Source organism: Equus caballus, chromosome 14 (assembly GCF_041296265.1).
Source record: "Equus caballus isolate H_3958 breed thoroughbred chromosome 14, TB-T2T, whole genome shotgun sequence".
NCBI classification, from domain to species: domain Eukaryota; kingdom Metazoa; phylum Chordata; class Mammalia; order Perissodactyla; family Equidae; genus Equus; species Equus caballus.
In genome coordinates, this window is record NC_091697.1 from 52969614 (window position 1) to 52985204 (window position 15591).

The following is a 15591-nucleotide window of genomic DNA, read 5'->3' on the forward strand; positions in this document are numbered from 1 at the left end:
TATTTTGTATGTGGGTCGCTGCCACAGCATGACCATGGAGAAGTAGTGTAGGTCCATGCCTGGGAACTGAACCCAGGCCACCAAAGCAGAGCACACTGAACTTAACCACTAAGCCATGGGGCCAGCCCCAAGAACACATTGTTGATGAATGAGCACAGGTGTTCTTAGTTCATCTTGAATCCAGTGGTGTTTCTGGCTTGTCAAACTAGATCATGGAAAATTTCAAGGGCAGGTGGTTGGGTAAACTTTCTAGGCCCAAGCACCTCTCCTTGGGCCCCTGTGAAGTTACCCAGCATTGATGAACTGAGGGCTCTTCATTGCTGCTAGTCTGATCACCCTCAGCTACAGCAAAGACTGTGTACTCAGGTGCTTTTTGGTTTGGGTTGCAGCAATAGGAAATGCCTTTGCAGTCCTGAGCAATCCTGATAAGAGACTCCGCTATGATGAATATGGAGATGAACAGGTGACTTTCACTGCCCCTCGAGCCAGACCTCATAGTTATTACAGAGACTTCGAAGCTGACATCACTCCAGAAGAGCTATTCAACGTCTTCTTTGGAGGACATTTTCCTACAGGTTAGTATCCCAAAATTATTGTTTAAAAATTTTTAACAAGATCCTGTTTGAGGATCTGGATAGAGGGACCATGGAATGGTGGAAACAGCAAGAATTTGGAATCAGATGAGCTGAGGTTTGAGGCAAGTCTTCAGCCTCCAGCTGGGCATGATTTTGACCAAATCACTTAGTATTTCTGATCCCGTTTCCTCACCCGAAGAATGGGGCTGATAATACCTACCTCACAGGGCTGCTATGAGGATTGGATATTTTTAAGTACTTTATAAATAAATAGCAGAATGCCTATTATTATCATTATTGCAAAATAGCAGTTTTTTTTTTTTAAAGATTTTATTTTTTCCTTTTTCTCCCCAAAGCCCCCCAGTACATAGTTGTATATTCTTCGTTGTGGGTCCTTCTAGTTGTAGCATGTGGGACGCTGCCTCAGCGTGGTTTGATGAGCAGTGCCATGTCCGTGCCCAGGATTCGAACCAACGAAACACTGGGCCGCCTGCAGCGGAGCGCGCGAACTTAACCACTCGGCCACGGGGCCAGCCCCGCAAAATAGCAGTTTTATAAAGATAAAAGTTAGGAAAGTATCCCCAGAGAGTTGGAAGTTGGGATAATTAAATTCCCAGGAAGTAAACTGAATTTTATGAGTTGCTAATAAAGATACTAGTGACGTAATCAGATATTGGGCAAGGAAGCAGCATGAGCCTGTCAGACAGAATTCATGGCCCAAATGCTCCTTTACCGGCCTTTTAGGGTTCTCTCACTCACTAGTTACAAAAGACTATTTAAATAAAGGCAGGAGAGCTAAGCACATTGCATTTCCATCTGGTTCACTTGGCTTACCTACTGTCTTATTTTCCTACTTGGTAAAATGGGATAATTCTCTACCCTCAGAGAATCTATTCGGGAGCAAGGACCTTGGAAAAGGCAAGGAAGGAGTGTTTGCTATATCTCATACTAAGTATTTGCTTTTCTTTCTTTTCCAGGAAATATTCATATGTTTTCAAACGTGACAGATGACACCCACTATTACCACCGGCGGCACCGACATGAGAGGATGCAGACACAGAAGGAAGAGGAGGAAGATAAACCTCAGGTACCCAGGGAGGACAGGAGAACTGCTGCTCATAAACACTCGTACTGAGCTGACCTATGTGGCGTATGATCAGGTTTTAGAAGTTCAACTTGAGATATGTTGCTAAAATGTGCTTTAGGAAAACAGAGGCTGGTAAGAAGAGCTGGATAATTGACCCAAATAGGCCAGAATGGTACCCCCTTCCCCACCCATTCTTTCGTTGCTCTCAGGGGCTTTCAGTTCCTTTGTGGGGCTGTCTTGACCAAGGTTTTCTTGACTGCAGAAAATAGGAACTCCTTTGAAAATATTCAGAACTAACAGGGGTTTAAGGGATCAAGGGAGTCTCACGAAGCTTAAGGGCAGGAAGCACAACTGGGTCTCATGACAGATGGGAACCAGGAACTGGGGTGCTGTCAGGTACCCATGCAGTTGTGCTCTCCATGACTCCTTGGGGCCAGATTGTCTCCAATTTTCCTGCCTCTCTGCATCTGCTTCATTCGTTCTAAGCAGCCTGGCTTGTCCTACTTCCCCTTGCAAATGGCAAGTCCTTAGTGCCTAAGAGTATGTATCCTTTCTTCAAGTGACTGCCTAGCAGTGAACGGTGATGAATCTCAATCCCAAATTCCTAAGAGGGAGCATGTGATTATCCCTGCTAGGGTTAGATGTCCCCTGGTCCATTCAGCTGTGGCCAAGGAAACAGAGTTGCATAATATTAACCTGGCCCAGTAAGAGCCACAGTCTGGGCAGACTCACCCACAGATGTCTGCTTCACTGGTCTTAGAAAAGGAGGCTGCAGGAGAATTACTGGGTGTCAGCCCAGGTTGTGGGTGGGCCTCCTTCAGCCTTCACAGCAGAGAGAACAAGAATTGTTTGGTACCTCTCACCGGAAAGTACAGCCTTCCCAGAAAAACCTTGGGCTTTGTGCAATGAATTGGTAATTCGTATTTTCTTTGGGGAAACTATCCTATTTTCAATAAGTTTTATACTGATGAAGAACACCTACACTAAATATTTTTTTCTTTTTCAGACTACGTATTCTGCATTCATTCAGTTACTTCCAGTTCTGGTGATTGTGATTATATCTGTCATTACTCAGCTGCTAGCTGCTAATCCCCCATATAGTTTATTCTATAAATCGTAAGTCAAATATTTATAAATCTTTCTTAACAATAGTCTGGAAGGTGAAAGACTTGAAGGTTTTGCTGGTACATAACCAACATTTCATTTCACATTTCATTGTAGAAAACACTGATTTGGTGTTTTAAGGAACAGCTGGATAGTAACAGTGCAGAGACTCAAAAATACTGTAGGCAGTTTCCAGTGCTCTCAGGAGATGGATTGTTTTGTTCTACAGCGACATCATCCGGGTCAGCTGCAGAACAGCAACAACTGGTTTCTGAAGGATTAATAGAATAACTCCAGGTTCAGATTATATCCTTATCACACCATGTTAGAGTTAGAAAGGACCCTATTGATCTTGTGATAGGATCCCTGGACCCTGTGCTTCTGAGAACATAGTACCTGAGATCTGGCGATTATTTTCAATTTAAGAAATTGCAAGAATAGGACATTTTATTCATGGTAAGGCTACATAGTCAAACCATAGTCTCACATTTCTTTGCTTTTACTGAAAATGTAGACATTCATTATAATGTTTGTATTACATGCAGATTATGAGCTCTGATAAGAATTTTTTTATTTCTTCAATTAATTATTTCAATTAATTCAGTTCTCAAAGTTTGGTCTCCAGACCAGCATCATCAGCATCAACTGGCAAGATGTTAGAAATGCAAACTCTTGGGGCCAGCCGGTGACTTAGTGGTTAAGTTCACACTCTCTGCTTTGGCGGCCTGGGGTTCTCAGGTTCAAATCCTGGATGTGGACATAGACACCACTCATCAAGCCATGCTGTGGCAGCATCCCACATACAAAATAGAGGAAGATTGGCACAGATGTTAGCTCAGGGCCAATCTTCCTCACCAAAAAATAAAAAGAAAGAAAGAAAGAAAGAAAAGAAAAAGAAATGCAAACTCTTAGGCCTCTACTGAATCAGAAACTCAGGGTGAGAATCTGCAATCTGAGTTTTCACAAGCCCTCCAGATAACTCTGGTCCATATTAAAGTTTGAGAATCACTAGATTAATTATTTTTTTAATTAATAATGAGAAATAAGTCATTACTCATTGCTCTAGTTTAGTCTACAAAAACCTTACAAAATGTGGAATCCATGACGCAATACATAACAGGAAGTTTTTGTTGGTGATCATGTGGAGTGAAGACTGTCATTCTGGATCAATATCTTCATTTTACAGAGAGGAAAGTTGAGACTCAAAGGGAGGTTATTACTCTCGGATCACACTGACCTGATTCCCTCTATTTCCTGACTTCCTGTATTCTCCATATGCTATAGCTACCTCCTTTCTTGTCAGGCCAGTGGGGCTGGCAGGAACCTGCCCTGCTAACACCTTCCCAAAGGCAGATGGGAGCAGTCGTGGCCTGAGCTCTTAGACATTCAGCAAGATTCCTAAGTTAAGAGATCAAAGGAAAAGGCTGAGAAGACTCAAATATAACTCATTTAAATGGAATTTGTCCAGTTTGAACAAAATCAGCTTGGATTTTGCACATTATTGTCACATTGTTTTAACTTGAATTTGTACTCCTTTCTATACTTCCTTATGGTTAGAATTTAGTTAACCCAGACCTGTTAATGTTTCTGAGCACCAGATACCATTGGATATCCTAGACTCACAGAGAGCCCAAGAAGTATCATGGAAATCTTTTGGCTGAGTTTTTTGCACTTCTCACTTAGCAGCTATGTGTGAAGTACTTTTTGTCATGTCCTAAAATTGGTGCTAAATTGGTGTAAGCTATCTGGTTATTTGTAAGTAGTTTACTATAACAATCACTTCATCCAACCAACATCTGCCAATAGCCTACTCTGTGCCAGGAACCATGCTAGGTCCTACACAATATACAAATTGTTTTTTTAAGCATTCAGCATTCTACTTTTAGCATAGAAAGAAACATAAAAGACGTGACTCCTTTAAGAGAATAAGGTAAATATATTGAAGCTGAATCCACAGTATTTACATGCTCACGTAATAGTGATAATGATGACATTACACTTATACTTTGCTAGGGAAATAATAAATGTTGCATGTTTTAGAAGCTGATATCTGCACCTGCCCTCTGGAGAGGTGATTGTGATAATGATGTCTGTGAAGCCAGTGCTAAGAGTGATATTGCCGAATATAAAAAGCGTACCAGAGCCTCTCTCTCTCTCTCCTTGTTTTAGGACCTTGGGCTATACCATTTCTAGAGAAACCCAGAACCTGCAGGTGCCTTACTTTGTGGATAAAAACTTTGACAAGGCCTACAGGGGAGCATCTCTGCGTGACCTGGAGAAGACGATAGAGAAGGATTACATTGATTACATCCAGACGAGTTGTTGGAAGGAGAAACAACAAAGTAAGATGCTCTAAAAGGGGCTTTAGCTGGTAGCCATCCTTCCAACCTAAGGCATCCCCGCTTCCTGATCCCTCCTCTCTCCTTGTTTGAGTCGCACATGTGCATGTGAACAGAGACAGGACAGAGGCCCTTCAGGATACTACAAAAAAAGGGAAGTTTATTGACAGGATACACGTAGCCAAGACTTAGAAATCTTAGGAACTTAGGCAGCACTAGTTGCCCATCTGTCTGTCTGTCTCTGAGCCTCTATCTCTCTCTGCCTATCTGCCTCTCTCCTCTCTGCCAACTGCCTTCCTTTGCTTCTTCAAGCTCTCCTTCATAACTTTGTTTTGCTATGGTTTATTTTGATTTCTACTCTCCTAGTTGCTCTCCCAACTTCCCCACTCCATGAGCCATTGGCCCCTTTGTACATCACAAGCCTCCTCTTTAAGTTGTAGCTGGTTTGGTCTACAGTTTCTTAACTCCACATTCCCTAGAGGGAAATCTGATTGATCCAGCCTAACTTTTTGAGCCAGACCGAAGGTTCATAGATTGTTGGTATTCAGTTAGGTGCCCCCTTTCCTCATCTCCAGTTGCGTGTGGCCACACAGAACAAAAGTGACCCTCCCTAGGTCTGTGCCTTCGCTAAGGGTGGATGTGAGCAGGCCTTTCACTCTATTTCCCTCTCTGGAGACAAGGCAGGTGACAGTGTCTGCCACTTGGCTTACAACTCCAGTGCGTGTTAATGGGGAATGTGGTAGCAAGGGTGGCCCTGTCTCTCAGCCAACAAGTTCTCTTTTGATCCTACTTGAATTCCACACACATGCACACCACCATTAGCAACTATCTTATAAAACATGGCTTTGGTTAATTTTTAAAGAGCAAACGCTAACTCATTTTTTAAACCTTATTACTGGGTACTATTAAACATTTAACAGTGTCTGGTAAAATTAGCTCTTCAGTCACAGTGCTGCTAAGCCCTTGCTGACCCATCACGCATCCCAACTCCACCCCCAAGGTAATCTCTCCTTCCTCTGTGTCCTTAGAGCACTCGGTTCATCCTGCTAACACAGTACTGCTCTCACAGTGTTAGTGCTCCGTAGGTAGATGTCAGTCTCCCTGCTGGACTGTGGGCTTTCTGAGGACAAGTATCATGTCTTATTAATTTTGTGTCCCAGGCCCCTGGCACAGTCTTTGCTTCAGAACAGGTGCTCAACAAATGTCTTTTGAAGAGAGGATTCTCAGGACTGGAAAACAATGAAAATGCTGAGGATTAAGAATCCCAGAGCAGGGTTAGTGTCCTAACCCTAGCCCTTAGGGACCTTGTCTCTGCCCTCTACTTTTATAGGGCAAAGCCCAGCTGAACTCTCAAGTGCATCACAACTTGGTGGATAATACCTCTGGGATATAAGGGGGAATTAAGTAGGAGGAAGAAGTTCCTTTTTTATCGGAAAAACTGAGGAGTCAGGAAGTACCCTATATCATTTTAAACTAAGTTTTCCAAGTTTCAAAAAATCAGGAAAGAATTTTGGAGCAAGATAAAGGCCTTAGAATAAAAAGCAGTATATATGTGGGTCCAAATCAGGTGAAGGCCACAGTGTGTACCCTGAAAGTCCCCACTGTTTTGGGCTCTGAGAGGGATTTTAATTTGTTGCTTTTTGCAAGAACTGGATGAAAATCTGCATTTCACCTTCTTCAAACACACACACACACACACACACACACACACCCCCAGCTGGAACTATCCAAAGAGTTCATGGTAAGGATTACACCTAAATTGGCTTCTAGGCTTTCGTCCCCATCCCCATGAGGCCTAGTTTCAGGGCTTTGGCACTCTCCAGGTATAAATTAAAATCCAGTGGGTAAGCATGATACGTGTACCCACCAGTTCCAAATGGGGGGTTATCAGCATACACCCCTTAAAAATCTATTTCTGGCGTTTAAGGAGGGTGGCTGTCCGGAGCCTCCACACAACCCAAGTGCCATTTGAGAACAAGCAGCATCTGCCCTCCGGATCCAGCAGCAAGTGCAGCCAACAAGGTTAAATTTAGCAGTTGGAGGTTGTAAAAATAAACCCACTTGAGAACAAAGTTCACTCTTGGCAAAATACCAAATGGAAACTGTTTTTAGCAAAGTTAGCCATTGTCTTTTAAAATCTTTTGTTCATTTCTTTTCTCTACTCTACCTTAGAATGCTTAATCCAAATGAACTTCTGTAATCCTAAACTATGAACACTAACTGCCCTGTTTACTCCTTCACAGCTACATCTAGATAATAAACGTGATGCCAGGGGAAGTGGCCAGGCCACTGGGCTGGGATGGACAAAAGTAACAGGCAGGAACTGCCTCCTGGCCTGGCTGAGCTGAGCTGAGATCCTGACCCTGCCAGGCAGGGGAGCACTTTTTTCCATGTCCTGGAGCAGGGTAGCAGAGTGGGTAGAAGCTTAAGCTTTGAAATGGGGATAAAATGAACTTCCTCTTAGAGAGGTTGTATGGATTATAGAAGATGGTATGGGTATAATGCTTAGCATGGTGTCTGGCACATAGTAAGTGCCTGGTTCTTGATGGAGTCCAGGCCTTACTTGGCCTTGCTAAACTGGATGCAGTACTGTCTCATGGGGCTGAATCATGAGGGTTGTCAGGATCTATAGGGGTCTTCCAGCTGTCAAGACTCCAATCTGAGATCTTGTGCAGAGTGTTCTTGGGAGAAAGTCTGGGACTTGCTTCTCTTGGCAACTTGCCTGAGTCAGTTTACCTTGCAGGCCCAATGCTCTGTCCATCTACTACACTGGCATTCAGAGGTAGGGAAACATTTTACAAAGAAGAAAAGATGGTCTCTTGATCCTGCCCTTCCCAAACATTATTTTTTTTTAACTTAGAAGTTATTGAATATTAACAGAACTTATCAAAAGTAACATACTCATTGAGATGACCTTTTGCTCACTGTAGGGCCAAAGGATTCACTGGCAATTTGGAGAGAAGTTTGTCTAAGCATGGTAGTGGGGATGCGGGACATGGTTCCTTGAAACACTGACCTTGTGCAAAGTCATTGCTCTGGAGCAGGAGTCTCAATCTCTGGAGCACTAATACCTGGTTTCAGTGAACTTTATGAAAAGCAATGTGATGTTTTGAGAAAAGCATTCATATATGTGCATTTATCTTTCATCAGCTTATTCCAGTGGTCTTCAGTGTAGAAGATAGTAAGAATCATTAGCCCTTAATGTTGTCTGGAATGAGATTTCAGGCAATGAGTCATTTAGGTAAGCCCATTAAACAAAAAACCTAAGGAAAAGCAAAGCCACAGAATCTGTTCCATATAACTGTGGGGATAACTGTGACTCCAGAGGACCAAAGGCATAAACTGATTTTGTAGAGGCCCCCTGAACGGGTTTCCCACATGCCAGAGAAATGGAGTTAGTGCTGAGTTCTGGGCAGGACCCAGGAGCACAGGGCTTTCATTTGGGTGCAGCACATGATCCTCCATGAAGCTTTGTCACCTGCAAGGGTGACTGTGCCAAGGCAAGCTCTGGCTAGCAGGCCCTGCAGGGACCCGCGCCACAGGGTGAGAGCACATTGTTCTGGAGCCTGGGAGACCCGTTGCTTGCCAAGCAACTGCTGAGCTAGGGCCCCGGCTCTGAGCCCCATTGTAGAGGGAAGGTTTCCGTGTATACCCACTGCTCGCCCTGGAGTCCTACACTTCATCTTCACTTTGGGCCTTACTTGGTAAATAGAATTGTTGTGAGCAGAAATGCCAGACAGTGTTTTGTGTTGATAGAAACTTATTCAGAAACCAGTGCCCACTCTTCCCCTGGGCTAAGTATAATTCCTGTTCCCAGGCAGTTTGCTGATTAATCAGACAGGGGCCTCTCGTTCCACCAAGAAAAACAAAATCTGTCAGCAAGATGATTAAGAATGGAAAGACATATTTCAAAATGATTAAAATAGCATTTTCACAAGAAAGGTCCTTTAAACATTGAGTAGCTGCCTGTTGTTGGAAGATTTCAGAAGCCATTCAGCCCATCCAAGCATGCCACCCTGTTAATACACAACACATCTCTGGAGGTGCTTTTCAGGCATTCCCTCCTGAGAATGTCTCTGAAAATTTACAAAAGAATAAAAAATAAAGGCAGCCAAACCACTGTTGAGTCAGAGAAGACAGCAGAGATTATATTCTGGTTAAAAATAGAATGACCTTCTCCACCATGAAGAGAAAATGAAATTCATTTAGTCAAGGAGACAAAGGTCACCGGATCGAGATGATTTCACTTTTAAAAGAGCCCAGCTGCCTTTGGCCTTTGAGTTAGGGACCCCACATGTGGTGAGGGAATGAAGAAAGCCACCAGCAACCTGGCCTTCTATAGAAGGCATACGCAACGGAGGAGGCTCTGTGTCAGTTAGCATGTATGAGTTATGATCCCGCCACGCAGGGGAAAGCATGAAGCAGCTGTCTTTGTTTCAGATGACAGGGACAGGCGATTGGACTCCATTCTCTCCCAACTGCAATCTGAATCCCATTCGCAGGAAGACCGTGAAACAGTCAGTCTCCTCTTACTGCACACGTGCAGGTTTCCTAAGTCTGGTGCCAAATGTTCTATTGATAAGAACTAAGTGCAGTGCTTTTATAATAGAGCACAGATACTGCAGGACTCCGGGATCACAGGTGTCTTTTAATCCTCAGCACCTGGTGTAGTCTAGCTGCCTGATACTCTTGAATAAATGAGTGTTTCTTAATTTAATTGAAAGAAAAAGCATTAAATAAGTTAAGAGGAGCTTTGATTCCAGAAATATTGAAATGAAACAAAGAAGCTCAACTCTCTTGATGAATTGGTTACCTGTTTTATCTTTCAGAGTCGGAGTTGACAAATTTGGCAGGATTATACAGAGATGAACGATTGAGACAGAAAGCAGAGTCGCTGAAACTTGAAAACTGTGAAAAACTTTCCAAACTTATTGGCCTGCGCAGAGGTGGCTGAGAGGATGATAGTCCGGCGCAGGGTTGGGGTTTTGCTACTTGTTACTATTTATGTTCCTAATTCCATTTTATAATACAAAATTAGGAAATTATTAACATTTTACAATTTGCTAATGTTGTTTGGTGGGCAGAGTTGTAGGCGCTAGAGCATGGAGCCAGACTTGTCATCAGAGAATCCTTCCTAGGGATTGGCTCCAAGGGCCAGGAACAGTTCATCTAAATTGAATTAATGGCAAAGCATTTGATTCAGCGCCCCCTGTTCCTTGCCCACCCTGCCTCTAGGAATGTAGTTCAGGGCATCCCAGAGCAGATTCATGTTTTCTTCCTTCTTCCCTTCTTCAGGAATGTTTCAATACCCAGTCATTCCTAGGCATAGCCAAAGCAGATTAATATTAGTTGTTTACAATGTGCAGCAAGAATTATACCTCTCCCTTATTAGAGTCCTCATCTCCCCTAGAATCCAGCCTTTGAAACCTGCTCCTACGCAGCTTTCCATTTTCTAAGGGGAAGATGGAGAAATGTAAACTGTTGTAGTCAGTAGTTTTCTATTTGCCTAATCTCTGTTCAGAGTTACTAGCACTAGCACACAGCCTGTTTTGAGTTTCTTTTACTTCCTTAACCCTCTCTCTTATAAAAGGTCCAGAAATTAAAAGCTATTGAGTGAAACAGTTCAATGGACAACTCAACAGCAGGAAGCAGGGGCCAGGGGTGAAGATGAAATGCAAGACTGAACCTCAGTACAGGTTCCCCTGTCCATCATAGATACCAGAGAATGTCCTTTTTGTCATTTCCCCTTGCCGCATCACACTTAAGCTGAGTCCCTACACCCCACAGAGGTACAGTGGTCAGACCTACAAGGAGGCATTGCCAGCCAACCAGGCTGTTTGCTCAAGCCTAGGGATAGAAGGGAAAGACTCTTTACATGGCTATGGGGGTCTGGCGTTGGCCCCAGCAGTCACTTTGTCTAACCCAGTGCCCTGTAGTTTGTGATATGAGATGCTTTTTCACATAGTCAACATTTATTGAGTGCCTAGTATGAAGCAGGGATTCTCACATATATTTTCTTTTCTTTTTTTTTTTTAAAGATTGGCACCTGAGCTAACAACTGTTGCCAATCTTTTTTTTTTCTGCTTTATCTCCCCAAAATCCCCGTATATAGTTGTATATCTTAGTTGCAGGCCCCTCTATTTGTGGGATGTGGGACGCTGCCTCAACGTGGCTTGACAAGTGGTGCCATGTCCGCACCCAGGATCCAAACCCTGGGCCGCTGCAGCGGAGCGCGCGAACTTAACCACTCGGCCGAGGAGCCGGCCCCTCACATATATTTTCTTACTTTAGCCTCCTCACAACTCTGTGAAGTCGACATGTTATCCCTGTTTTTATGAATGAAAACTTTGGCCTAGAGAGGATGAATGGTTGACCTGGGTCACACAATTGGTAGTGGCAGAGCTAGATAGTAGGCTGATTATTGAGTAGAAGGTGTGATGTCATCCCGTTTCTCAGGTGATTCTAGCCAAATTGGTAAAGCAGAATCTTTCCCAAGGATGCCCCTGTCCCCCTGACTTTGTGACCCTGTATCCTTTCTATGGCAGTCCTGCATCCACTCAGGATACCTTCCCCCAAGTCTTTAGGAAGGAAGACCCTCTGTACACCAATTCTGTATACAAAACAAGAGGTCCCTCAAAGGCAAGCAGCCCTTCCCACCAGTGACAAGGAAGAGGTAAGTTGTTGCCTGTGCTACATGGTTCTGAGCCTTCATGCAAAAGCGAGTGGCCAGGATTGAGCTGTCTTGATTATCGTGAATCTGAACCTGGAAGGATCAGTAGGTGACTATAGTCTACACTCTATATTTTCTTCAGGATGGAAGAAAAGTTCCTTTTGGAAGGAGAGTCTACATTAAAAGTGATTTCCAAAGCAGAGTGTCTCCTTTGAGATGCATAGCTGTGATTTTGGCAGACACATCTAGCATGGTTCAACATGTGGGCATTCCATAGGGTCAGGAGATGGGTCCAGAGGCAAAGAGTGGAGCTTTGGTGGCTGTAGGGAACAACTGCTTAGCTGTGGGGAGTGGGGGAAGCTCCAGAGATAGCCAGATTTTGCTTCCCATGTAAGTCTATCCTCCTGGTTTGGGGGGGCTTCCTTGATCCCCTCTGAGTGACTAAGGGCATTTACACTGTAAAATGTGCCTGTGAGCCAAGCAGGCTTATGGAAAGTTTTCTTATACACAAAAAATCAAAGCTCTCCTCTTCCCAAACCCAACCTCTGCTAGAAAATGGGCCATAATTAAACTGACTTGACAGCTTAAAAGATGCTGCTCTAGAAGCCTATGAATAGTGTAGTCACACACTTTATGGATTTCATGGCAGAGACGAGTTATCTGTGATGAAACTAAATAGAGGCAATGCTAACTACATTAAATGTCAGGTCTATTGTCTGTGTTTATAGCACTGATGGTACTGTTTTATTTATTAGCTAATAGACCACAACATTCACATTGGGTTTTCCTCAAGGGATTGGTATTTGCTTTTGGTTGAAGGATAGTTTAATCTATTTGGTACAGTCCAGAATATTGTTAAACTATAATTTCCTGGGTTATATTTTAGATGGGTTGTCTGCATGTTGGTAACATAAGCGTTTTCCTCTTGCCTACATTCTTTGGAAGGCTTCCTGATCATATATAAACTCTTTAGGTAAGGCGTATTCTTGCTATCAGAACTTGGCGTGCAGCTTTAGACTGTATCTGAGCATTAATGCAGGTTGGAGACGTGTGATAGGAGTGGGGCTAAAAAATAGGGCTTGAGGCTCAAGCAGAAACGGAAGCTCGCGTCCATTAGAAGCAAAGTGCTCTCTGCACTGCACGATCAGCAGTGAGGAGGGGAAGATGAAAATCCTTTTCACCACAAAGGACACTGCGGCTTGAAGGAATCTGTGTCCCCACATTAGCAACCCTGGGGTCCACCTGCTCAAACCAGAAAACTTGTGAACTTCCTTGATCAGCTCCAGGCCTCACAGCTTGGGAGAAGTGACCAGTAAGAAGATGTCATTGCTATGCTTTCTGTTGGAAACTATTAGAAATTACACTGAACTCCAAATTCCACTGGAATGTGGAATCCAGCAGCCTGGCCAAACTATGTGTTATTCTCGTTTTCATCCTCATACTCAGGACTGGCTTTGTGAGGAGGTACTGTTGAGATTCCAGAAGCTTCCTGTTACAACTGGCCACACATGCAAGTTCATTGTCTCTGCATGCAATTTTCCTCACAGGAGCTAGCACTTAATTAGTATTTATTTTGGATTAATTTAAGACGTAAGCTTAGAATCCTAATATATTTATTTTTGGAAGGGGCCAAGTTACTAGACATCTTATTTTTTGAGCCTGCATTCTTGATACCTCGTGCAGTGACCACCAAGTAACTATATGCCCATGTGTTAGATACTGATTACATCATTTGCATCACACTCAGTATTTGGAATTAAAGATGTGAATCTTCTGTGACCAGAGCCAGGTTTGACACAAATGGAATCAACTCCTCATGGAATAAGAATCCTGAAAATCTGGTCACCTGATCCACTGCATCTGGATTGAGTGTATTTTAACCGAGAAGGAAATTAAACAATTTTATATAAAAAGAATGGCTTTATATTTTTCCTTTGTTCTTTTACCTTTGCTCATGGCACCCTTGGGCACTGCATATTGCCCAACTCCCTTGGAGCCACTTAGGACTAGAGAAGCTGTTGACCTCTGCGCCAGCCTTCCCTCATCCATCAGTGGAATTATTGGTGTTTAGAACAATAGATAGCATTGGTGGCATCACTACTTCCATATTTGTTGTCTATCAAATAACAGCAGCTGCAGCATATCACAGCTAATGCACAGATCAAATCTACTTAGCATCTGAAAATCAGGTGTTATCCCAAGTTCCTTGCTGGCTTTGTTCCTAATGGCTCATATTTAGGAAAGTCTTAGTTTAAAAATATAGTACATGGGCATAATAATACCCTTCATTTGAAGAAAGATTGAGATGAGATTCAATTCAGGAAAGATGGAGAACTTGCTATGTGCCAGGTGGGCTGAGCTTTTGGGATGAAGGTCAGGGGACAAGTGAGACCCAGCCCAAGGTTCCTGGAGCTCACAGCTAATAGGGAGGCTAATTTTAGATAATGTTTCCCAGGAGGATGAATGTCAAAGGGGGCGACCAAGGGAACCTTGGGAATCTATAACAAAGGGATTAATCCAGTATGAAGTATCAGTGAAAGCAATCCTGAGAAAGAGAGAATTGAAACATAACCACCCTTCATACAGAGTGCAGGGATTTTTAATGGAGATGGAAGCAACGCTGTGAGTGCTCCCGTTTCTGTGAGTAGCACCACCATCCATCCAAGCACAAAAGTCAGAAACCCAGGGAACTTTGTGTGGTAGACTTAATTTGGTGTCCTCCGATGGACTACACCTAATATTCATGCCCTTTTGTAGTCCCCTTTCTGATCTGGGCTGGCCCTTGATCTTTAACCAACAGAATGTGGCAAAACTAGCAGCTCCCATTTTTGCACTTCTGGGAGGACAGCTGCCATGGTAGTCCAAGCACCCTGAGACCACTAAGCTAACCACATGGAGAACCAAACAACTGAGCTGGCAGCAAGAACGGAGAACTCAGACAATCCAAGCCAAGATGTTTGTGCCACCCCAGCTGATGGTCAGAGCAGAAGTGAGCAATGAGCTGCTCCCCCAACCCCCAGCCCTGTTCAAACTGCAGAATCGTCAGCAAATAAAATGGTTCCTGTTTTAAGCCATTACATTTTGTGGTAGTTTGTTTGCAGCAGTAAACAACCAAAACACCTTGACTCCCTTTTTCTCATATCCCCTCCACCATTAAGTCCTATCAGTTTTACCTCCAGACTATCCTAAATCCATCTGCTCTTCATCTCCTCTGACACCATCTGACTCCCAAATTACCATCCACTTTCTCTGATAAAAACTACTGCAGAAGCCTCCTAAGTGTAAGTAGTCTCTGCATCTCTTCAGGGCCCCCTCCAATTTGTAACCTTTGCTGCAACTAGAGAGATCTTTTTCAAAGCATAAATTATATCATGTCACCCTCTTTTTTTTTTAAAGATTGGCACCTGAGCTAATATCTGTTGCCAATCTTCTTTTTTTTCCTTCTTCTCCTCAAAGCCCCCCAGTACATAGTTGTAGATTCTAGTTGTAGATCCTTCTGGCTCTGCTATGTGGGATGCCGCCTCAGCATGGCTTGATGAGTGGTGCTAGATTGGCACCCAGGATCCAAACCAGTGAAACCCTGGGCCACTGAAGCTGAGCGTGGGAACTTAACCACTCGGCCATGGGGTCGGCCCTTCATGTCACCCTCTTGCTTAAAATATTTCAGTGGCTTTCTTTTGCCCCCAGAATAAAAATCATCAAAGTCTTTAGCATGGCCTAATGCTTAGCAAGACTCTACCACATTTCTGGCATCTACCCTGTCTTGCCCTGTACATCTTTTTCTTTTTTTTTTTTACATTTTTGTTTGTTTTTTGG

General features: G+C 43.4%; 1 protein-coding gene across 3 annotated transcripts in view; it reads left to right on the forward strand.

Annotated features, from left to right (window-relative positions):
- Positions 1-13688, forward strand: part of DNAJC18 (DnaJ heat shock protein family (Hsp40) member C18) — a 31060-nt gene extending 17372 nt beyond the window's left edge. For all 3 annotated transcript variants that reach the window (XM_070234184.1, XM_070234183.1, XM_001504229.5), the window contains 5 exons: positions 390-575; positions 1553-1662; positions 2669-2778; positions 4936-5108; positions 9935-13688. In XM_070234184.1, the coding sequence (XP_070090285.1) occupies positions 390-575; positions 1553-1662; positions 2669-2778; positions 4936-5108; positions 9935-10059 (704 nt within the window). In that variant the 3' untranslated portion in view covers positions 10060-13688. The remainder of the gene's footprint in view (positions 1-389; positions 576-1552; positions 1663-2668; positions 2779-4935; positions 5109-9934) is intronic.
- Positions 13689-15591: the final 1903 nt, after the last annotated feature.